We start from the raw sequence: 24,943 nt of genomic DNA, 5'->3' as shown, positions 1-24,943 counted from the left end.
GCAACTGTCAGATGCTCAGCTGCCTGCTGACCTTAGCAAGGGCATCATTGACAACATCAAGTTCATGCTGCAGCTCACTCATGGCACTGGTGATGCTCTTGGTGTCTTTCAGGATCTGAATACTCCGTGTATACGGATTATACCTCACTCCAAATGGACGCCTGATTGTTTTGGTAAATTCTCTATATAAGAAAACAAATAAGAGGCAATCAATTTCTAGAGGGAAAATGACGAAAACTAAATACTGTCCATTAGTCTAAAAATGAACATATCTAAATCCTATGCATACTTCAAGTCCTTTCTCAAACGCCATTAAGCTTTCCCCGTTCCCCTAGCCAGAATGAATTCCTCCTGAATAAAATGCAGAGCAATATTTCATCTGTATCTCTTTAAGGCTTCCTAGTTTTTATGTAGTAATTTGCATACAGTTTATTTTTCCTGTTAGACTGCAAACTCTCTGATAGGAAGAAATGGGAAATAACCAATATCTCAGTAAATCTGATTCATATTTGCAACACTTAACATCATTATAAAGAATACACCCTAAATATTTACTGTGAAAAGGAGATATGTTACAGGCAGAAGGTGCCTAGTGGGTTTCTAATTATCCAGCTGCTTCCTTCTGTGACTTGTCACCATTATTAAACCTATCTTTTGCAGAGGAAAATTAAGGCATGAGGAAGATATACTTTACCTCATCTTCTGCTTTGCATCTTCAAAGCTTTCAGATACAAAGTAGACATCCTGAAAAGTTGTGATGAGACACTCCTGTTTGCAGGTAATCTTGGGATCAAAGGGCTTTACTTTGGCATGTCCAGAAAGTGCATGCTAGAGGACAAAGAGTCAGTGAATCAAAGAATACTATCTATTTTCATGATCACATTCTACACACAGATACCAGAGTCAGCATACCTCTGAACGTATTACTAATGCAGTGGCCCCAACCTACGATTCCAAACTTATTTCCTACAGCCTCATTTAAACCACAATATATTCCAGCAAAACAAATGGCTTGCTATTCCCTATAAATGCCCCAAGACCACTCCATTGTTCTAACACCCTTCTCCACGTAGGAGGTACCCAAGGATCTTTACTTACTTATTCGTGCATTATGGCATCTGCTTTCTACCCTGCACTAGTTGTTCCTAAACATGACTTGTACCCATCTGCAGGTGGCAGGCTCCTTGAGAGCAAGACTGTATCTTGCATAATATTTCACACACATCCACCACTCAACACACATAGGCTCATTCTTTATTGGATAAATAATAAATCTCAAAGAATTCCCTAGAAATTACTGAAGTTATTGCCAGCACACCAAAAATGGTGAGGAAATAGCAAAACTTTGTAAGCAAAAGCTTTAAAATACTTTTGTTTAACTTAAAAGATACATCTATTGATATATTCTGAATAGATATTTATATCTATTCAGAAAACTTAGGAAATAGAGAACAATGTCTCTTAGGTAATGTTTACTGCCACCCCAAGTATTTTCCAGAGTAAGCTCTTGTTCAAGTCCAGAAACTATTTCAGGTTATATCAGTTATATAAAGTGAATATGGTTATGTGCAAAGATTTACGACTCTTACTTTAAGTTCACTGATGGAAGAAAGTAAGCCGGCACCAAAGACTCTTAGCTGCCCATCTTGCTTACATAGACCAAACTCCACAGTGAAGAAGTAACACTGCAAAAGGACATCAGTATTACTTTCACATCCTGAATGCATCAACTTAAAACAAATTACAACTCTTAGTCACTGGCCCAAAGTACCCTGGAATAAAATCCAAGCCTCCAGACTAGCTCAAAAGTATTTCTACAGTCTGGCCTTGTTCCAAATCAGACTTCTCAAACTTTTCATCCCAGAACCCATATACACTCTTAAAAATTACTGAGGGCCCCAAAGACCTTTTCTTTATGTAAGGTATAGCTAACTATATTTACCATATTAAAAATGTAAACTGAGAAAAAATTTTAAATGTTTATTAATTAATTTTAAAATACAATAAACCATTTTATGGTAACAAAATTTTAATCAAAAGTCACTATATTATACAAAACAAAACAAAACAAAACAAAACAGTGAGAAAAGTAGAAATGCTTTACATTGTCACAAATCTTTTTAATGTCTGGCTAGGTATTATTTAATGACTGACTGGAAAATAGATGGATTGTCACATCTGCTTCTTTATTAAACCTGTTGCAGTAGGTTGTTTCAGTTCAAGTATATGAAGAGAAGTCAGCCTCACACAGATAAGTAGCTGGAGGAAGGTTGAATATTGTAATAGCCTTCTCAGATAATTGTGGATATTCTTCTTTGACACAACATCAAAACTCAACAAGTGGTAGTTTCTTAAAGTGCAGCTGCAATGTGGAATCTGAAACCACATCAATGAACTCTGTCTCTAACATTAAAATCCACTTTGCATTTTGAATGAATCTTTTACTCAAGGACCCTGTGAAAGGGTTTCAGGGACCCCCCCACCGGGGTCCCCAAACCACAATTTGAGAAGCACTGTTTTAACCATCTAGCCTATTTCACACCCCCTCCCCAACCCTCACACACTCTGCTCCAGCTTCCTATTTCCCCAGGTACACCAAGCACCTCCTGTCTCTCCTTGTGTGCCCTCATCCTGAGATGCTCTTCTTTCTTTTCCTGGCAGATGAAAACATTACTCATTTTCCCTGGGCTGGTCCAGATGTTCACCTTCCATGAAATCTTCCCCAGGCAGTTCTTTGCACTCCCAGAGCACCCTGCCTGAGTTTCACTATAGACTTGCTCTCATTCTAACATAACCATCTGTATAAGTTCCTTGAAGGTGGGAACCAGGCCTTATTCATCTTTGTATTTCCAACATGTCTTGTACCTAGTGCTCAAAAATATTTTAGCATCATTTTTAGGGAACCTATAATTTTTACTAAAAAAAGAAGGAATACCAACTATTAACTATTAATAATAATATTAATTATTATAGTCTAGTGTTCTTTGTTTCTCTGCCTTTTTTTAAAAAGCTCATGTCTTCTTTGGATAAACCTTAAAATTTTACATCTTCCTTTAAAGTTACTTAAATTAAATAAATTAAATAAAATATGAGTAAGCACAAATACTCTAATGCTCATCTTGAATATGTACTTTTAAACTACACAAATACCCACAACCCACCCCAGTTAAGAATTATTGATCTATACAGCTATTTCCAGGTTTATACCGTTGCCAGTTTTTGAACAGCCTCTTCTGAAGCTCCAAGAGAGGCCAGGCCAATTTCTTGGGAGAACTGAGCAAAACTAGGTTCAGCCAAAAGGGGGACATGACCTAAGAGTTCATGGCAGGTATCTCTGAAAAAGAGGTACAAGTTGTCACACTGTGACATTTAACATAAATGCATAATCAACCATTCAATCAAATTAAAACCTGATCTTACTTTTATTCTAATTGATCAAGTGGTATTACTTTGGAAATGGACCACAAAGGACACCAATACAGTAAAGAAACTATTTTGGTTCAAAACCTTGACCACTCACAAACACACATACATAAGTTCATACAAATACCCACAGACATCCACATGTCGCCCCCCCACCCCCAATCAGGTCTCTGCTCAAATGTCACCTTCTCAGCGAGTCCTTCTCTGATCACCCTTTTCAAATAGAAACACCCCCCCACATACAATTCTGTTCCCCTTTCCTGCTTTATTTTTCTCCATGGCACTTATAACCACCTGATAGAGATAGAGATAGAGATAGAGATATATAGTTTATTATCTATATTTATATATATAGTTTATTATCTATATCTAGATATGTGTATATATTGTTTATTATCTATATCTCTCATTGGAATATAAGCTCTATGAAGGCAGGAAACTTTGTATGATTTTTTTCAGTCTTATATCCCCTATGCTTAGAATAGCACTTGGCACCTAACAGGTTGTCAATTAATACTGGTAATAATAATGGTTAACATGTATACAGCATGGAACACGTATTACATGCCAGCCACCATTCAAAATGCTTTACATGTGCTTATTCACTTGATCTTCACAAAAAACTCATGAGGTAGGTACCATGTTGATGGATGCTGCAGTAGAAGTACTTACGGCTCTGGAGTATAGAGGGGATCTGAACTGTGTCTCACATATTGCGTGCAGTGAAAAACTCGAAAAGCTAAACCTGATAAGAAATCTCTTGGTGATAAGTAACCAGCCACAGGACGGATGGAAAAACCTGTGCGCTCTGCAAAGCAAAGGAGAAAATCTTCACCAGAACAGACTATTTACTGCAACATTTTAATTCTGCAAGTGGCACCAAGTAACACTTTGAGGGAGAACATGCAACTAAAATGTATCATACATGCACTTCAGGGAAGTCATAATTATTAAGCCCTTACCACAGCCAGGAAATTGGTTAGATTTTTTTACACATCACATCTCCTTTCATGTTTACCATATGCATTAAAGTTTAGTCTCCTCATTGTGACAACTATAAAACTAAGGCTCAGAGACTCAATAATGTGCCCAAGGCCACACAGTAGATGATAAAGGTAGGATGAGAACCCAGGCCTTACACTACACCTGCTGTCTCCCTGAAGGGCTTAAACTATCCCCTAGACAATCTTACTTTTCTTTTTTTAAAAAAATACCCTAATAAGATCTATTAATTTAGATGGGAACCATTTTTAAAACTATGCCATTTTTAGCTAGCACTACCTCTTGTAGTTTCTTTATTTTATCTAAACTGGACGGTGCGCTTTCATTCCCCAGCATACCCACTGTAAAAGTCACCTGCCATTAGGCTGCAGTGGCTCTGGGGATCTCTGTTAGCTCTGATCTTGTCCTTCACTTCAAACTCTCACACTCTGGTAACTCCTGTTCTACCCCATTGCTTTGTACTTGGATTCCCTGACTCTGATGGGCAAAAGAATTTTGCACAAAGATGGAAATGTTCAACATCTCGGCTACCCAATAGGGTAGCCACTAATCATGTGTGGCCATCGAGCACTTGAAATGTGGCTAATGTGGCTGGGGAAATAACAATTTGATTTACATTGATTTTAATTATTGAAACAACCACAGTTGTCTGGTGGCCACCATATTTGCCAGGGCAGGTAGCTCCTACCAACTCATGTTCTGTTTGAACGGTCTTTTAATTTTGGTTTCTCTCTTTGACACTTCCCCTTGAAACACCTTTAGCAACAAGCTCTGTAGCCTGCTCAAGCTCTAGAACCCAAGTGGTCAGCTTTCAGTTTCATATCTACAACAAAATATTGCCTCCAAATCGCATGCTAATGTGATTTGATAACAGCTTCTGTAGAATATGCTAGTCCACCTTTGTTAAGTCCTACAAGGTCATGTGCTTTGGTTCTCTGCCATTCTTAATTACTACCTTTTTTAAAATCTAGTTTTTGTAGGACCTGCTTCCATGAGTTCTTCCCTTGTAAAAACTATATTGCCCTCTCCTGTTTAGTTCTTAGTTTTGTGTATAGTGGTTGAGGAATGAGAATTATGGAGTTGAATAGATATGTAGATTTTTATAAGTCTATGTAATAAATTCAAAGATATTAATTTCAGCTCATGATAGAAATAAGATAAACTCCCTTTGAGTCAAAAACATAACTTCTATTTTTTTCCCTGAGGTTCTAATCTGCTGAGATCAAAAAGGATATTTATTTTTCTTACGTATTATAGACCCTGGAGATCATTGGTCACTTTATTTCTTATACTAGCTAGAAAAAACAAGGAAGCCTGGACCAAACAAATATGACAAACTAAAAGGAACAAAATTGTCATTACTCTTTGCTTATGCTTATACTAACACATCTTCTTACTTGGGAAAACTACAGAATCTTAGTGTGGAAACGGGCTTCAGAGATCATTTACTCCAACCTTCCCGAAGGTACCTGAATCTCCTCTATCACATCCCTCTAGTGGGTTCAGATCTTTTGCATGAACACATCCATGGATGTGGAACTAACCATCTCATGAACCTGTTCCATTTCCAAATGGCTCTTTTAGCAAGATCTTCTCCATTTCGAGCTAAAAGTTTGCTGTTTCTTTCTGACTGTCCTTTACTCTAGAGCCACATAGTAATCCCTCTATTACATAAGATGACCCTCAAATATTTAAATAAAGCTATAAAGCCCCCTAAATTTCCAGGTTAAACAACCTAAGAATCCTTCAAATTTTATTTATATGATCCATTTTCCAATCCCCTTACAATTCTGCTCACTTTCCTCCACAATTATTCCAGGTTATGAACGTCCCTCTTCAAATGTAGTACCTAATTCTCCAGGACAGAATACAGAAAAATTCTGACTTTCCATATAACTGGACTTTAGTCCTCTATTAAAAATTCTATTATGACTGAAACAGAGTTCAATATTCCCCTTACAAAAAATTAATTAGCTTGTTACCTTTTAAAAAGTTTGAGACATCCTCCAATTGGGGGATATTATCTTCCCTGTATCCACAGTATTTAGAAAGCAACGGTAAATTTTTGAGATACTCTCTGCAGGCATGGGTTGGGTAAAGTTTGTTGAGTTCTCGGAACACAGTTCCCCAGGTCTTAACCTCCTCTTCGGTGAATTCAACCTCAGGAATGGGGTCACCACTAATGAGATAAAGAGAAGTTATTTTAAGTTAGCATCCAATAAACAGTAGCATATATCTTGTTTTCTATTTACTATATGAGCATAATTTACTCCACTTATTTCATTAGTTCAAAGTTGGATAAGTTATTTTTATAGTACACTTACTGTTTATAGTTCATAGCCAAGTCTGCGAAATACTTTCGTCTTTTACGATAGACATTGTCTTTGAAGCCCTGATAATGAAAGAAAAGTTTTTAAATATCCATACTAAAAAAAAATTGACAGATGATTTAGAGAACATTTCATTATTTGAGTGACTATATTGAAGGGCTATATAACTGTTACTTTGAGCAGGCACTGTTTAGAAATTTATTATCACTTTTATTTTAAAGTCAATATTATATGACAGCTTTATACTATAGTAGCTACAAAGATAAAAGACACTATAGATATAAAAATACTACATTAGCTACAGAAATAAAATAGTTTGAGGAAAAAGAAAAGCACCACCCTAGTTAAAATACATGGCTCTTTTCCAAGGGTGAGTTTTTTTCTTAATTGTTTGACTACATCTTCAGTTATATTTTCCTGCAATTAATAACAAAATAGTAATTACTAATGTTTGAAATTATGGCAACTGAATCTAGCCTTATATTGTATTACAAAATGCAGACATATTAATCATTTGCAGAAGCAAATAATGATAATAATAAACACAATATTAACATTAAAATTTATGCCTATGAAAAATATTTAAGAAAAAATTAGACAAAATAAGGCATCAAAAAGCAAATCTCAGGAGGAAATAGCCAATAGTAGAAAATAGGAAAGAAGGGGAAGACACCTGAAAGAAAAGAATGAGCCTTGTGTGTTTAACACAGATTTACAAGTCCCTACTATGCACCTGGCCTTATGCTGAAATTCAGAGAAACACAGTACAATCTGGGTCTTCAAGGAGTTTATTTTAATCAATTATTTTGAAACAATATAATAAGTGCCTTATTAGAGATAGGCACAAAATACCACTCTTAAGAAAGAAACTCATAATCCAGAGTATGCAAAGGGGGTAGTAGGTGGCAGGAAAGGGTCCCAGTGATGACTCCTAAGCTAAATCTCAAAAGAGGAGTGGAGAGAGCCAGGTGGAAGAGGACAGAAAGCACAGCACCAAGGACAACGCAGAAATGAAAAACAGCATGTTGTGCCTAAGATAATACAGGCAATCCAACATTGCTGGAGCCTGGAGAGTGAGGTGGAGCATGGTGAAGACTTATTACAGGTCTGCTAGTAAAGGTCTGTTTGAGGGCTTGGATTTTAGTCTTGGGGTAACTGGAAGAGATTGGGATTTTTTTAAAAATAACTTTATCAAGATGTAATTCATTCACATACCTTAAAATTGACATTTTAAAGTGTACAATTTAGTGGATTTTAGGATATTCACAGTGTTGCGCAACTACCTCCATCATAATTTCAGAACATTTGATCACCCCAAAAAAGAAACACCTACTCATTCTCAGTCTATCCCCATTTTCCCTCACCCCCAGCCCTGGCAACAAGTAATCTACTTCCTGTTGCTATGAATTTGCCTGTTGTGGATATTTCTTATAAAAGAAATTACATAACAGATGTCCTTTTGTGACTGGCTCCTTTCACTATCACAGTGTTTTCAACATTCACCCATGTTGTAGCTTCTTGAGTATTTCATGCTTCTTTATGGCCATTAATATTCCATGTTGGAGACATACCATGCCTTACTTATCCTTGCAACAGTGGATGGATATTTGCGTTGTTTCCACTTTTTTGCTATTATGACTAATACTTCTATGAACATTTGTGTACAAGTTTTTGTGTGGAGATATGTTTTCAATTTTCTTAGCTCTGTACTGAGGTACCACTGGTGATTTTTAGGCACAAGAGGGATAACAGTCACACTGTGGCTTTAGATCATTCTAGTGACCATGAGGAAGACAGGTTTGAGGTGGCAAGGCTGGAGGCAGGGAGACCAGTTAAGAGATGTGGTAGTAAGAATAAACAAGGAACAAGTTTAAGAAATATTTAGGAGATGAAAATCAGCAGGACTTGGTAGAGGGTCAGTAAAACTGATTTACATGCCTTTCCATAAACATAACCCAGATTTTCTTCCCTATGAACCTTTGCTCATTTTGCAGTGAACTGTCCTTCCTGCCAAAATTCTTTAAGGCCACGTTAACAGGTTGCCTTTCTCTGATCTCTTCAGCTAGAAGTGTTTCCTGTCTTGTGTACATCTCAAAGCAGTCTGTTCATGCCACTTAGCACACTTTTCATATTTAAATCTTGTACGTGTGTTTATTTACATATGTGTGCTTTACATTTTCAACTAGACCGCAAACTCCCAGGGCAGGTACAGCAATTTATTAATTCTAATACTTACTCAATAAGATATTATAGAATAAATGCATGGATTGGCTGGGGGCTGCCTAAGGCAGTATGCAGTCACATTCACACAGCTAATAAGTGGTAGAAGCTAGATTAAATCCCTGGCTGTGTGACTCCACTGCTGACTCTCTTCTCTCCTCCTCTCCTAGGATTCTAGAGCTCCATAAGTCCTAATACTCTAGACTTACTAATTCTCCAACTCATGCCTGTACTTATAATTTTCCAAGGAAACAACTTCCTAATTCATTCACTACATAATAAACCAATTATGCTGGGCAGTGTGGGTGATGTCTTTCCCCTTCCTATCTTTACTCCCCTCTCCAACAGCCCATGCCCATTTTAATAGAAACTGACTGCAGATATGGTCTTCATTGTAGTGTAATTCTTGGAATAGCTCTTAGCGATAAGAATTCCAGGCATGGGACAGATATTTTGGAGCCAATGAAATTGGATGCTCTTCAGTCACTTGGCCTCAAGTCCACCAACATGAAGGATTAATAACACTTCCTGAAATCCAGATTAATCAAGATCCTATTTAGTCTATAATAAGCACTTTATCCAAAAAAGAAAAATAATACCCTTAACTTTTTAACTTGCTTTAAATTATTTTCATGAAAATACTTATTTAAAATATTTACAGGATGGTCAGCATCCAGTTCGGACCCATACATCAGAACTCTGTTAGCACAATGGTCCAGGTCAGAAATCTTCTTTGGAAACCAAGGAACAGTTTCCATACCTGCAAAATACAACACCACAGTTGAAGAGACCATCTTAAATTAGGCAATAAGGAAGAAGAAATTAAGAAAGTCATAAATGCATTTGGATGAGATTTTAAATTTTAGTTAGTATGTAGAGGCACACTGTATGCAAGTAAAGTGCTCTAGTTTTAATAAGTAAATCTTATTCAAATTTTTTGAGTTTAAAACATATTTTGAGCCTTAATTTCCTAAGTGTTGGAGAAATGATGTACTTTAATAATAGACCAAAAGTTCAAAAACATTTAAGCTACATATTTAGCTATCCTTAAAAATACATAAGGATGTACAACTTTACACATCAAGGTGCAAATTTAATAAAAACTCTGAATGTTTACTTTTGTTGATTAAAAGGATCTTAGAGATCATTTGTGTCTTTGCCTCTTTGATCTTCTCACAATCCCTCAGACATACAAGCTCTCCTAAAACTCTTGAGTTTTTGTGAATGCTGTTCTTATTCCTGGAATACCTATCCCATCCCATGTCCTGCTCCACCTCATCCTTCTGTTTTCCTGAGAATATCCTTCTCCTTCAAGACCTAAATCAAATGAGCCTTCCCTGACCCTGTAGGTGGCGCTAATTCTCTATCATCTGGGTTCCAGTGACTATGATTCTAATTCTTTAAAAGCTTTTACTATGTTTTACTATAATGTATCTGTATATGGCTGCCTTACAGAAAAGAATGGGAATGACTCTAGGGTAGGACTGTTTATTTTTGTATCCCCATTTCTTAGTAGAAATATCTGATACAAGTTGGTGTTTCCTAAATATCAACTGAACAATTTAGATTCTATAAAACTCTTCATTTTATAGATGGGGTAACCAAAGTTCAGAGAAGTGAAGTAATTTATCCAAGATCATTCATCTCTAATGAAACAGAGAGGACTAGAACTCAATTCTTGGATGAATTGGGAGATTAGGATTGCCATATATACATTACTAATAAGAAAAAAAATACCAGCTCTCTCTTTGTGCCTCTCTGCCTCTCTCTGTCTCTGCCTGTCTCTCTGTCTCTGCCTGTCTCTCTGTCTCTCTCTCCATGCAGGCACAGGGAATGGCATGTGAGGATATACCCAGAAAGAAGGCTCTCACCAAGAACCCGACCATGCCAGCACCCTGACCCTGATGTCAGACTTCCAGCCTCAAGAACCATGAGAAATAAAAGTTTGTTGTTTAAGCCAAAAAAAGAAAAAAGAAAAAAAATACCAAATTTTACACTTTAAATATATGCAGTTTATTGTATGTCACTTATCTATCAGTACGACTTCTTTTTAAAAATAAAATAAAATAAAATAGAGCTCAATTCTTCTTGTTCCAGTTTAATGCTCTAACATACCCAGAGGTGATATTCAAAAGATTTAGCAACAAAACAACAGGGGCACCAATCACTCAAAATAGACACAAGCAGAGTCCCAGGCTCCTGCTCTGCCAGGTGTTAACCCTTTAGTTGTTTGTGGTGGGCATGGGACTCCTAGGGGAGAACTGGGGGCACATGGGCTTCAGGAGTGGTAGGGAGCACTCAAGGGGCTCAGGGGAGAAGCTATCTGCCAGCCAGAAGTGGAAGTAGTATATTGATATTTTAATACCTTATTCAGCAATATGAATAAATAACAGATGAATATCAGCCCTGATTATACCCCAAATATTGTGACATAACCTGAAAGGATTATTTTAAATTGTGTACCTTATATAAAATGTGACAGATTTATCCATTTGTCTTTTGTCCCAAGTAAACTGCAAGGATTTTTTTCACAATAGAGGATTTTAGACTGTATCTGTACTACCTGAGTATCTGAAAACTTAGAAGCTTTTCATTTGGTTTTGGTAGAAGTGAGGACGAGGAAGAATGTTGTATTTCATACACAGAGTATTTCACATCGGAGTTATCAGTAATTGTCAACATTCTCAACAAATTCAAATATTCACTTAATATCTGCTAGGTATCTGCCCTGTAAGAGTTACTAAGTGCTCAGGGATTGTGAACTGGAGATTTGTGAAATCAAGAAATGCCTGGTGATTTGGAAATTGAGATAATTTAATGAATTTCTAACTATTCGGCATTCTTTCTTATACTCAAGTTTTCCTTTTTTCACTTCTCTTGCCCTTGGTAAAGTGTTGCTTTATAATTTTTCTTTAGCATTTTGAGCAATAACATTTTGTATCTTCTTCCTTATCAGATTGCAAGCAGTTTGAAGAGACAGTGTTTTATTTTTACTTTCATGCCTTCCAGTTAAACATAAGATAGGACACATACTATGCACTTAATCTTCTGAGTAGTATTTTCACTTTTCGAACTTACCATCTTCCTTCACAGTAAAATTATCTGGTAGGTTCACAGAGAGAACATTAGTATGAGACTTCAACAGATGAAAAATTTCATTCAGTTGTTCCCTACTGATATCACAATCAACAAAAATCTCAAATTCTGAGTTTCTTCTCTTGGATTTTCGGGACTCAATATGCAATAGGTTCACATGCTTCTCCTGTGGAAAGCAGGGGATGAAGATTATGCTTGACTGCCTCTGAGTAGATTACTCCCATTACCACTAAAAATCAATCTCATCACTTCTCATAATAGCCAGAGGGGGAAAAAGGCTGTTTTTGATGCTGCCATCAGCAAAATAATTCCCCTTAAATATTAAGTACTATTCAAAAAAATTTTGAAAAATTTATCACACCCTCCAGAAACTAATAAATTAAATTAACACCCACGAGAAAGTCCCTCAGGTTACCAGAACTGATTGGCCTTCAAATCAAAAGACCTAATCTCCCAGATAAAAATTCTTTGAAAATTCTCACAAATAAAGGCTAGTTTTGTTTTAAGTGATCTTAGTGTTAGTCCTTTAAAAAGAAAAGTCTCCTTTGCAATACTGTATTTAATAAAATTAGATGAACAGCTTGAACACAGAATATTTAATACCTCCAACATCTTAAGCTACAAACTCAGTAACCTGCTGAATCAGACTGCTTCTTCTGATCTCTTCCCATGCCAGCCTGAGCTGTGGATGCCATATGTGTAAACCTGTGCAGGGAGGGTATCTTCTCTTACCAATCTGGGTGCTGAGGAAAAGCCCTGGTGACATAATCATGAAACATAAGAACCAATCACCCAACAGTTTTCTTCATCTAAAAAATGAGAAAGTTACAGTAGATGATCTCCAATACTAACCAGTTGAATCTAAATTAACTTAGTGAACACCTATGTAGCCAAGTAACGTCTGTGAAGCATACAAAGAAGGGCAAAACATACAAGGAGTTTACAATCTAGTTGACTAACACATGAAAGACTAAGAGAAAATACAAATAGTGAGTGTTCAGGCAGAGAAGATGTTCAGAAATGGAAAAAACATCATGAGTTTGAGAAAGTAGAAGGTTCTATGGAGCAGAGAGGAACTGAGATGAATCCTAAAAAACAGACAGAATAGGAAGACAGAAAGGGAGAAGTAAAGTTCCAAACCAGAGGAACCTGTACGAGCAAAGGTAGGGATGAGAAAGTTATCTGCGAACATGAACTTGACAAATAAGAAAGGAGAGTGAATGTCAGGGATGTTGGGAAATTAGAATAGGCAGGATTTTTCCTGGAATATAGAATCTATCATGGAATCAATAGCAGAAAGCCAGTTACAAAATATACTGGAATTGATCAGGAGTAAAGGAAAGTTCCATTGAATCTATTTCTTATGAATTTTTAGAATGAGTACATTAGTATTTTCTGAAGGATTACTTGAATAAATATAAAGCTATAAATTATGCTTTTGGAGAAAAAGACATATGTCAATTCTTCCTAAAGTAATCTAAAATTGAGTTATCAAAATGAAAATGAAATTTGATGAAAATTGAGCTATCAAAATGAAAATCTTGATGGAATTTGGTGAGGAAATGTAACTAAATAACTTAAAAGTCCATCTGGAAGAAAAGTTTAGTCAAAAAGGTCCAGAAAAATTCAGATAAAGTTAAAGTAATAAGTGAGCCATTCTTTATCTGATATTTCAATTACAGCAACAAAGGCACAGAGAGGTTAAGCAGTTTGCCCAAAGGCACACAGCTAATAAGTGTAAGAGCTGGAATTCAAACTCAGGCTGTCCGGCTCCATAGTCTATGCCCTTAAACACTATATTGTAATCCTGTTGTACAAGAAAGGAAGAGTCAGAATAATGGATAATATGGCTCTTCTTTGAACAAGATTTATATAATCTTAATAATGAAAACACTAAAGACTAATATAACCAAAAATTGTGGCATAACTACATTGTGAAGATGAGGGGAAGGGAAGTTGAGGGGGCCACTGGAAAGGGAATTGTGCCAAGAAAGCTAAATCTTCACTTCCATTGGAGAAAATCAATAGGTAATATCTACAGATGGAAAAATTAAGAAATAGCAGCAGAATAAACATATTGTTTATAAATATGGAAGTTAATACTAGAAAATATAGTTTAAAAAGCTGAAAATGGTTCCTCCCTATAGGCTGAGGATAAGTAAAAATAGGTGGATTCACGCCTACAACACCATGCTGCAGTCAGAAGAACAAATGAGACGGATATGCAGCAGCACAGGTAGGTCTTCAAAACAGTGCTGAGTAGAAGAAAAAGTGTATTGTACAATAACATTTATATAAATTACCAATCCATGCACATGCAAAAACTCAACACAGATTCTAAGTAACATAAAAATAATTCAATGTGTAGATCAAACATATCAGAGCAGTTGTCTCTCAGAAGATAAAAATGAAATGAAATGAAACAGGAGGAGGCTGTATACATCCATGATGATAGTGTCCACATGATTTAAGGAGTATGTTTTGACCTCTGCACCTAGGTCAACAAAAAAATTAAATGGAATTTAGGAATGAAGAGAGATGAAGCAGAAGGCTGCTATTTTCTTTATAAGCTCTATAATGTGGGGTTGACTTTTTAAACCATGCACAAGTGTTCTTTGATTAAAGACAAAATAAAAAAGAAAGTTGATGGAAGAAATATGGGTATAATATTTAAAGACTCAAAGGTAATCAAAAGAAGAGCTTGAAATAAGCACATAATTATCAAATTTGGGGAGGAGTAGGAGGAAGAAGGGACAGAGTATCAGTATCAGTATCGTTTACAATAGGTAGTAAATATCATGTAAATCAATAACTCAAAAAGAGAGGTCAGGACAATATTTAGATATTATAAATTCACCACCAAAAGAACTAAAGAATAGAAATAGTTAAAAGAGGTTGGCTCTAGGGAGTGGAAATGAGGTACTGGGTAAAAAACTGGTGCTTTTTATCACAAACTCTTTTAGACTATTTGTTTATATTTAGAATTTTCAATTCTTTGAAATATTATTTTCAAACAGCTATTTAATAGTATATAATGTGGATAAAAACTTGATTTCTAAATAGCTAACATCGATAATTTACTTTGAATTACCCTAAGCAGTTGACATATATTAAATTTATTAGTTCTCTCAGTGATCCTATGAGGTAGATAGGGTTCATGTTTTATAGATGCTAAGATGAAATGCAGAGAGACTAATTTATTTGCCCACAATCACACAGCAAATAAGTGACAGAGCAAGGATTTGAACTCAGGTGGCCTGCCTTCAAAGCCTGCAAGCTTAACACCAATGATGTTCTTTTTTTTTTTTTTTTAATCAGAAGCTGGTTCTTTTTTAAACATTTTATTTATTTATTTATTGGCTGCGTTGGGTCTTTGTTGCCGCGTACGGGCTTTCTCTAGTTGCGGTATGCAGGCTTCTCATTGCAGCAGGTTCTTATCACAGAGCATGGGCTCTAGGCGCACGGGCTTCAGCAGTTGTGGCACATGGGCTCAATAGTTGTGGCTCGTGGGGTCTAGAGTACAGGCTTGGTAGTTGTGGTGCACGGGCCTAGCTGCTCGGCAGCATGTGAGATTTTCCCAGCCCAGGGATCGAACCCGTGTCCCCTGCATTGGCAGGCAGATTCTTAACCACTGCACCACCAGGGAAGCCCCCAATGATGTTTTAATAGTATAATTTAACCTGTCCCATACCTTAGGACAAATAGTTTGTTTATAATTTCTAATTCCTATAAATAAATCTTTATGCCTCTAAGCCCTTAAACTACGTTAGGTCTCCCAGTTCAATGCTATCATAGTACCTGGCACTTCTCCTTCAGGTAAGTTTACACACGTGTAATCATTTATTTACTAAAATTATTTGTTTAGTGTCTGTCTTCTCCACTAGATTATACACACTGTGAGGGCTGGCACTGTGTCTACTCTGTGCGGGTCCACATCTTCATACCTAGTACGGCACCCTGCATTTAGTAAGTACCCAGTAAATATTCGTGCTCTAACTGACTGACTCCGATTTCCTTAAGGTAGATTTATGGAAGTAAAATTACTGGGTCAAAATATGCAAACATTTTAAGACACAATACATATTACCAGATTATTTCACATCAATTTTCCCTCACACCAAAGGTGTATTTAAGTGCCAAATGCATTGAAGTTTTGACAGTAGGGAGCAGTATAATTGTAGAATCTTTGCTATTTTGCTATATAAAAAATAGAACTTAATATATTATTAATGTATCATTAAATAATATCATTTAAATTTCAATATTTTATTTAATTAAAATAAAATTAAAATTTGCTTCTTCAAAATCTATGAAGTAAATCTTTCCTCCCCCATTTCTTTATTAGTTATTTGTATCCTCTCTTCTATAAATTGTTTGTAGCCCTTGCCTATTTGATAGAATTGAGCAATATTTTATAAACTTTAGCAATATTTTAGAAAGAATATTTCTGCAGTCTACCTCTGAAAAATTTACAGATAATCTTACAGACCCATTTTATGAGAGTTTTATGCAGAAATATAGAGAGTGCTTACCTGGAAGACTTTCAGTGCTTTTATAAGTCCTCCAACTTCATTCTTTAAGGAAAAAATAAGAGTTGCTCTTCCCTTTTCTAAGGAATGGTCTTTGTTTTCCTTATTGTCTTCAATCATGATGAATTTGGTGTACTTCTCTAAAAATAAAGTATGAAAATAGAAAGGTCTAAAAAAGATGTGCAATGTAGACAATATTTGGTAACATAGGTAATATTTGAAACTCAGACGATATTTGATAACATTAACCAAGTTTTAGTTTCCTCACCTATAAAATATGGATGTGCATATATATTTTGCAAGACTGTAATGAGACCAAAATAAGCTGAAGCACTGCCTAGCATAGTGCCTAGACTATAATAGGCATACGATACGTGTTAGTAGTTTCCTTTTCTTTTTTTTCTAATCCAATCCTTTCAGGGCATGACTCATGGATTTCTTACAGTCTTCCTGACTATTGTGGCCTGAGCTGGGCATTCTTCCTCTATGAAAGCCTACCTCCTTTCCCCCTACAATTTTAGCACTTATTATACTGGGTGCTTTTTTTAGCTCCAGATGTACAACATAGTGATTCAATATTTTTATAGATTATATTCCATTTAAAGTTATTATAAAATATTGGCTATATTCCCTGTGCTGTACAATATATCCTTGTAGCTTTTCCATTTTATGCATAGTAATTTGTACCTCTTAATCTTCTACCCCTATTTTGCCCCTTCATCCTCCCCTCTCCCCACTGGTAGCCACCAGTTTGGTTCTCTATAAGTCTGGTTCTGCTTTGTTATATTCATTCATGTGTTTCACTTTTTAGATTCCACATATAAGTGATAACATGCAGTATTTGTCTTTCTCTGTCTGGCTTATTTCACCAAGCATAATACCCTATGGGTCCATCCATGTTGTTACAAATGGCAGAATTTCATTCTTTTTTATGGCTGAGTAATATTCCATTGTGTGTGTGTGTGCACGTGCGCACGCACATGCGTGTACTCGTGCATATGTGTGTATGTGTATACACACACCACATTTTCTTTATCCATTCATCTACTGATGGACCCTTAGGTTGCTTCTATAACTTGGCTATCATAAATAATGCTGCTATGAACATTGGGGTGCAAGTATCTTTTCAAATTAATGTTTTCATTTTCTTTGGATATAAACCCAAAAGGAATTTTTGGGTCACATGGTAATTCTATTTTTAGTTTTTTGAGAAAATTCCATACTGTTTCCCACAGTGGCTGTACCAATTTACATTCCTACCAACAGTGCAGAAGAGCTGCCTTTTCTCGACATCCTTGCCATTCGTTAATTATGGTTATACTGGGTCTTGAATGGCTTCCTCAAATGTGTCACATATACATGTCTTTTAACAAGAAAGCAAGGTCCTTCAGAACAGGGACAAGGCCTTCTATTTCTTTTGTAAATTCAAGAGCCTGGACAGCTCCGGACACTGGTGGACTAGAAGGATTACTGCTAGCCCAGAGAATTCTGGTTCCATATAAGTATGTGCTGTCTCTCTGACTGTAGAATCCCCTAGGCCATGCACCCTGAAGCCTTTTTAGTATGGCCTACAAGTGCCATATGATTATAAATCCAACTGTGTGTGTGTGTGTGTGTGTGTGTGTGTGTGTGTGTTGGGGGAGGTGAGGATATTGTGGGGGATAGATGTAGGGTACGATAACTCTGTACTGTTGACTCTCAATTGAGAAAGACACATTTGAGAAATAAGATTTGGATTAATAAATGGAAATAGCATATTGAGGATTTATGGTTATTAGTTTTCTTTGGGTTATTAATTCTCCCTAATTGCCCAGTTTCATTTTGTTGTTCTAGTGGAATTAACCTTTAACAACTTAAATGGACATAACTGATCTCAATGTCTTTCACCTGCTCTCATGCATTGATCCACGCCTGTAAAGCAGGCATAGTAGAATGGTGAGGGCTTAAAGCCAGATAGACTGTGTTCCAGTCCCCCACAGTTCAAAATTCACTTACTTGTGGAAGCCTTCCCTGACCTCCCCAAGTCAACCCCTAGTGTTGGTTCTCATTGCACCAGATACTTCCCATGCGTAACAACAGTCACAGGTGCAGCTGTGACTCTGTATATGGATATGATTGTGTCTGTCTCTTCAACTAGCCTATTAGCTCCGTAGGGGCAGAGATCACATATGCTTTTATTCACCATTGTGAGTACCTAGCACAGTCTCTGCACATAACAGGGACTGGATGGATGTCACTGAATGAATAAATGAATAAAGATTGGTTACAGTCATGGTTCCTACCCTCAGGGAACTAAAAGTCTCATAGAGAGAGAGAGTGACAATGCGAAGGATAAGCATTGTCACAGGGACCACAGATGGTGGAGTGATGGCAGTGGCTAGAGTAATTATTCTGTTACGTGTTCAGAGGTGCTTCATTGAAGATGTGTTTGAATTAGATCTTAAAGAAAAAGAGAGGAGAGAGTCCCTGAGGAGGTGAAAGGCAAAGGATGAGGAGGTGACCAACTATTACAGAGCAATGAGGGATCATGTGGACAAGGTAAGTGGGGCCAGATCCTTCAGAAGGCTCTGTGCAGTTAATGCAGAGGAGTTCGGACTTGATCTATGCCCATCCAAATACCCATCTCAGGACCATGGGCAGTCTGATAAAAGGCTAAATGAGAAAATTTAGGACAAGGTAGTTTTCCATTAAGCTAAATTCCTGTCTTTGAAATGCTTTTCTATAGGATGAAGAAAAATGAGAGGCTTCATGAATTTCTGTCCTTCTGACTAGAGAACTCTTGTGAGTTTTCTCTTTCTGCCATAAAGCCTTTTTCTTAACCCATACTGTATAACATTTGGGGATACCTTATAAGAGGCAGCCCCAAGAGCCCTATCTGGCTTGATAGAGGGTATAAAGTACCAAATACAGCTCAGTAATTTTCAACTGTATGGTCATAAACAATAGTCTGCTACTAAATTTGTCAATGGAATACAGTTTTCTGTTTCAGAATTCAGTCTTTCTGATACCTTTGGAATTTAGTTTAACAAGTATTTATCAGGCACATAATAAGTTGAAGGATTTCTACATATAAGTTCAGAGAGTATGGCGATAAGAAAGAAATTCCCATTCTGTGATAATAAGATTCCATACATTCTTAGCAACCCAAGAGATGGGTAAGGGAACTGATACTTGTCAAATGTCTATACACATCATGCACTAATATTACGCCATATAATTCTCATAAAATCTTGGTGGAGGGGGATAGGAATTATATTCATTTTATAAATGAGAAAACTGAAGCTTAGAGAAACTAAGTAACCTATCCATGGTCACAGAGCTAGAGAATGTAAGAACACCTATTTAAAACTGTGTGCTTGGGACTTTCCTGGTGGCACAATGGCTAAGAATCCGCCTGCCAATGCTGGGGACGTGGGTTCGAGCCCTGGTCTGGGAGGATCCCACATGAGGTGGAGCAACTAAGCCCATGCCCCACAACTACTGAGCCTGCACTCTAGAGCCCGTAAGACACAACTACTGAGGCTGTGTGCCACAACTAATGAAGCCCGCATACCCAGAAGTCTGTACTCTGCAGCAAGAGAAGCCACCACAATGAGACGCCCGCGCACCACAAGGAAGAGTAGCCCCAGATCTCTGCAACTAGAGAAAGGCCGCAAGCAGCGACGAAGAACAATGCAACCAATAAATAAATTTATTTAAAAAAATAAAATAAAACTGTGTCCTTGAAAATGTGAATGTTAACATACGGGTCTCATTTCACAAGAATTACCCTAAAAATGTTCACAAAGACAGAAAGTAGAACAAAGTCCCTCTAGGGACCTAGTTGAAAGTTAACTTCTCAGATGAACTAGATGTCTGCTTTGGCATCTTCCCAACCACTATTTACACTGCAAAGTAGTGTAAGGAAATACCTAATCACTGGTCTAACGTGTCAATGTATGACTTTGGGCACACTACCTAACTTTTCTAATACAGCAAAGTAACCGAACAGTTAACCAGAACTCACAGTATCCAAAACTTCCTTACACATTTTAAAACACATAACGTGACTTGGTATTCTGGTGTTTTACCCACAGAAGAAACTAGGCTATTTCTGGTACCAAGAAGAGATTGAGATATATAATTCAAAATTTAACAAATACTTATTGATTCAATGAGTTTAAAATAAAAACTGCTTAGATATTTCTAATTGTGTTAATTTATTCTCTACAACTAAAACAATCTCTATGTCAGATGCTTTAAAACCAAATGACCAGTTAAACTTAATAATAATGTGGATTTTTCTGTGATTCAAATGATTACTAATGGTAAAATAAATGAAGTTTCAATCCAAGCACATTTACGTGATGAAGTACCATACTCAGTGTTAAGGCAGTAAAGATTAAAAAACAAGAAATCTATTTGCTTTCAAGGAATTCACAGATTCGTTATGAGGGAAGGGGAGGAGGAGAGACTGAGCTTCCAGTAAAGACAAATAAGCAGAAGAGAACGGTATCTTGAGAGCCCAGCTATGATATCTGAGGAGCACACCAAATCCCACCTACTTCCAAACACCATGACCAATAGCCCATGAGATTCTGAAAATGATTGGACATGGCTCCTGGCCCATCCCTAAGTTTCTGAACAGAAAAGAGTTATGATGGGAAGCAAGACAACTGAAGAGAGATATTCAGCCTCAAAGGAATTGACCGTTTCTTAAGGTAAACTTAGCTATACACAGGAAATTCTGAATTGGTGGCTCTGGGGCTAAAAATTCACAGATGGTCACAGATATGCATTCTTTTTTTTTTTTTAAGCTCTTTATTGGAATATAATTGCTTTACACTCTTGTACCAGTTTTTGAGGTACACCAAAGTGAATCAGCTGTATCCCCATATCCCCTGCCTCCCGTGACTCCCTCCCACCCTCCCTGTCCTGGCCCTCTAAGGCATCACCCATCATTGAGTTGATCTCCCTTTGTTATACAGCAACTTCCCGCTAGCTATATATTTTACAGTTGGTAGTGTGTATATGTCTATGCTACTCTCTCACTTTGTCCCAGCTTCTCCTTCGCTGCCCCACCCCCTGCCCCCAACCCCGTGTCCTCTAGTCCATTCTCTTCAGATATGCATTCTTAAAATGCTTTTAGAGATGTGAAAACCTTTGGATACGTTTCTTATGTATGTCTAAACATCACTCAAAGACCATGCAATTTTTTTTCTCACAGAGTATGGGTGACTTTGTCCTACAGTATACATAATAAGAGAGATGTAAAATAATAAAGCAAATTTCTGGTAATAAATCCAATTACAAATCCATGTAAGCAAGTTATAATTCTATGTGCATTAATTTCCTTATTTGCAAAATTGTATGAAAACTATTATCACCAATTTTGTGGCTATAAGGAGGAGGAGTATAATATTGGAAACCCTTAGAACAGACGCTGACCTACAATAAGTACTCAACAGAGATTAGCTCTAATAACGGGAAGTGCATCCCAAATTCCCCAGTCTTCAAAGAAAGAAAATGTTAAATGTAGTAAAACTGAAATTCTAAACTTCCCTGGCTAAAAATTTTTCTTACCTTGGGAATTAAGCATTTCACAAGATAGTTATAAATCTATTTCTTATAGTAGCAAGCACATGAAAAGGTGTTATGACATGAAATTTAAGTGTTCTTTTCTCTTAAAGTGATTTTCAGTTTCATTAGTTTATTTATTATGAAACCCTTAAAGTGTATTAAGTTTCAAATCTCAAGTGAATAATTTAGCAATTCTTTTGCAAACAGATGAAGACTCCAGAGTACAATTTACGGAGTCAGCCTATATTTACTGAGTCCCCGTGTTCCCTCGTATTGTCACCATAACATGCTGAAGTAAGAGGATTCTGCAAATATAAGCTATTTCCTGGTCCACCACTATTTTCATAATGTAATCAAACAAATGGGAGCAAGGATCAGAGAACAGGAAAGAAAAGTGATTTTTGCCAGTCAGTGGTAACACCAACAGAATTTCAGATCTCCTGATACTTCAACCTTCAATGACTCCCTCAGAGCTTAGAATGCTCTTCATGTAAAACTATATCAAGATTTTCTTTCACATTTCAAAACTGACCCTTAAGCTGCCCTGGCAGGAGCCATTGTAAGAAGGTACTAACAGTCATGGCTAATGTAACGCCATCCGTTTGTGGTTCATAATTCTCTCATTTTTCCCTGGTTCTGAAATGGATCTAGTTTTGCCACCAACATTTCCCTAATGGGGGCAGGGAGCAGAGAAAGGTGAAGGATACATGAACTGAATATTTATGATGAGTAAGGCATTTTATATGGAGATTTGGAAATATTCCTATCCCTCTTGTTAAGTCAATATAAGTGAAGTTTCTCAAAAGGAACTTCTGCTAAAAAACTAGAAGAAAAGAATTGTCACCCTTCCCCCACATCCACTCCAAAATAAGCTGAAGAGCACAAGTCTTTGATCTTTACTAAAATTTGACCACAGTTTGGCCTGATGGACAGAACTTATGAAGCATCTTTATTTTGTCTTTATTGTTACTCCCAAACCCCTTTCAGAACCTCAACATTTCCCCTTTGTCACTTTCCCTCTTCAGGCTACCTACCCCTTCCTATTCCTTCAGGGGCAAAACCCACAGTGCTAGCCTGGTAAGATAAAAGTGTCCAACGGGTCACACTTGTTTGGATCCGTGTCTCATGAAGAAGTATATATTTTACTTCTAAAGCAACACTCATAGGCCAATGCCAACTGGTATTTCCCCCTTTTCTGTGAGAGGCAGGGAGTTATTCTCCTATCGAATTTCCTGACCTGACGAAAGATGCACTGGTGTGCAGGATCTGCCATTGGAAATAAGAAACACACACCAAGAAGGCAGTCAGATGATCAACAGCCCCTTGGTATAGTAGAGGTCAAGGTGTTTACATTGACTAACTCTTTTCTCCCCTTAGTTTAATCAGTAACAGTGTAATTTAAATTTCTAGGATCTAGAAAGCACAAAGCACTACCGAATTAAAGTATTTTGAAAGCATGGATGCTGTTTGAAGACAGAAGTAAAAGCTCTGGGAAAGACTGGTGTGAAAGGAGAGAATCCTCCAGAGAATCTTGATTTTCTTTTCTGGATGGGGGAAGGGAAAGAGAATGAAAGATGAAATATAAAAGAAAACATGAAGGGCTTCCTAGGTAGCGCAGTGGTTAAGAATCCGCCTGCCAATGCAGAGGACATGGGTTCGATCCCTGCTCCAGGAAGATCCCACATGCCATGGAGCAACTAAGCCCGTGTGCCAAAAAAGAAAACATGAAAAGCATTATTCCGGGAAATAACAGCAACAGCCAAAAAAAAAAAAAAAAAAGAGGGAAATAGAAGATACATCCCTGCCTGAAGATAATCTAATATGGTAATAATACATGTACAAATGAACTCCAGTGGCTAGATTCATAGGCCACAGATTATAGCTTTTAAAGAACCATTTATCGTTACTTTAAGCTGTGTTCACCTCTGCTTTTAAACCAAATAAGTGAAATCCATCCTTCTCTGAGAATTAATTAACAGGCACAAACTTTCACTGGGTTAGAAAGTTCGACTCTAGTCTTTTTTCTCCCAAGTCAACTAGCGTAGAGCCTCATTGGGGAGTTAATTTTAAACCTATTTTAAACCTCTGAAAACCAAAATTTTGGTTAGAGGCAAAGTTAAGCTTACCTGGACCATTAACAAGATCTGAACTACTAGGTCCTCTTTGTCAGTTGTAACCTTGTACCGAGCTCTTAGTCCCATGTTGGGGGTGGAAGTGATGAGATGTGATGCTGAAAGTCTTTGCATCAGAGACTTCCTTTTCTTTGGGGGTGTCTAAGGGCAGTTTCCCTTTATAGGAGGAGAAGGAAAAAAGAGATGTCGCCATTTGACGGAGGAGAAGAGAAGGAAGAATGTGTTTGTTTCTGCTAGCATAGAGGAATCACACTGACTTGGTTTCTACTCTGAACCTCAGTTTCCTCATCTGTAAAATTCAAGAAATATCTACCTCACAGGGTTTGTTGGGGAGGTGAAATCAGATGACATGTAAAGAGCCTGTTTCTGCCACACGGGAGGCCCTCAAAAATAGTGTCTTTTCACCCCAAAGAGTAGGAGGAAAGGAGAAGAGTGAGTGACCACAGGAGTACAACTTCGATTTCCCAGGCCCAGTTCCCCACAGGCATTTACCTCTCGGAGGATGACTCTGCCTCTTCCTCGAGCCAGCCCAGTGCCCCCAAATCCACGACGGTGGTCCCTCGTCCAGGCGGGAAGGGGCCACAGCACTCACTTTGGGCGCCGCTAGCAGTGCGCTGGGTCAGCCCACAGCCTCGCGCTGCCCGCCTCTTAT

The 24,943-nt window shown here is 37.3% G+C and overlaps 1 protein-coding gene and 1 long non-coding RNA gene across 3 annotated transcripts in view; one reads left to right on the top strand and one right to left on the bottom strand.

Annotated features, from left to right (window-relative positions):
* LOC130860673 (uncharacterized) overlaps positions 1 to 11,012 on the top strand; it is an 18,187-nt gene extending 7,175 nt beyond the window's left edge. The window contains exon 3 of the long non-coding RNA XR_009055500.1: positions 10,800 to 11,012. This is a non-coding gene — a long non-coding RNA (uncharacterized LOC130860673). The remainder of the gene's footprint in view (positions 1 to 10,799) is intronic.
* On the bottom strand, positions 4 to 24,943 carry TPH1 (tryptophan hydroxylase 1). Of its 2 annotated transcripts, none has more exons than XM_057749204.1 (11): positions 24,784 to 24,943; positions 16,604 to 16,740; positions 12,054 to 12,237; positions 9,635 to 9,735; positions 6,750 to 6,817; positions 6,408 to 6,604; positions 4,096 to 4,231; positions 3,208 to 3,334; positions 1,590 to 1,685; positions 695 to 828; positions 4 to 182 (listed from the first exon to the last, which is right to left on the bottom strand). In XM_057749204.1, exons 2-11 carry the CDS (start codon positions 16,718 to 16,720, stop codon positions 8 to 10), a joined length of 1,335 nt encoding a protein of 444 aa, XP_057605187.1. In that variant the 5' UTR covers positions 16,721 to 16,740; positions 24,784 to 24,943; the 3' UTR covers positions 4 to 7. The 2 variants fall into 2 exon arrangements, with proteins under 2 accessions (XP_057605187.1, XP_057605188.1); XM_057749205.1 differs by lacking the exon at positions 24,784 to 24,943 and adding an exon at positions 12,675 to 12,827 and having other exon boundaries at positions 16,604 to 16,657.

This window comes from Hippopotamus amphibius, chromosome 9 (genome assembly GCF_030028045.1).
Source record: "Hippopotamus amphibius kiboko isolate mHipAmp2 chromosome 9, mHipAmp2.hap2, whole genome shotgun sequence".
NCBI lineage: Eukaryota > Metazoa > Chordata > Mammalia > Artiodactyla > Hippopotamidae > Hippopotamus > Hippopotamus amphibius.
Note: the sequence above shows the minus strand (reverse complement) of the source record. Positions and strands in the feature narration are given on the sequence as shown.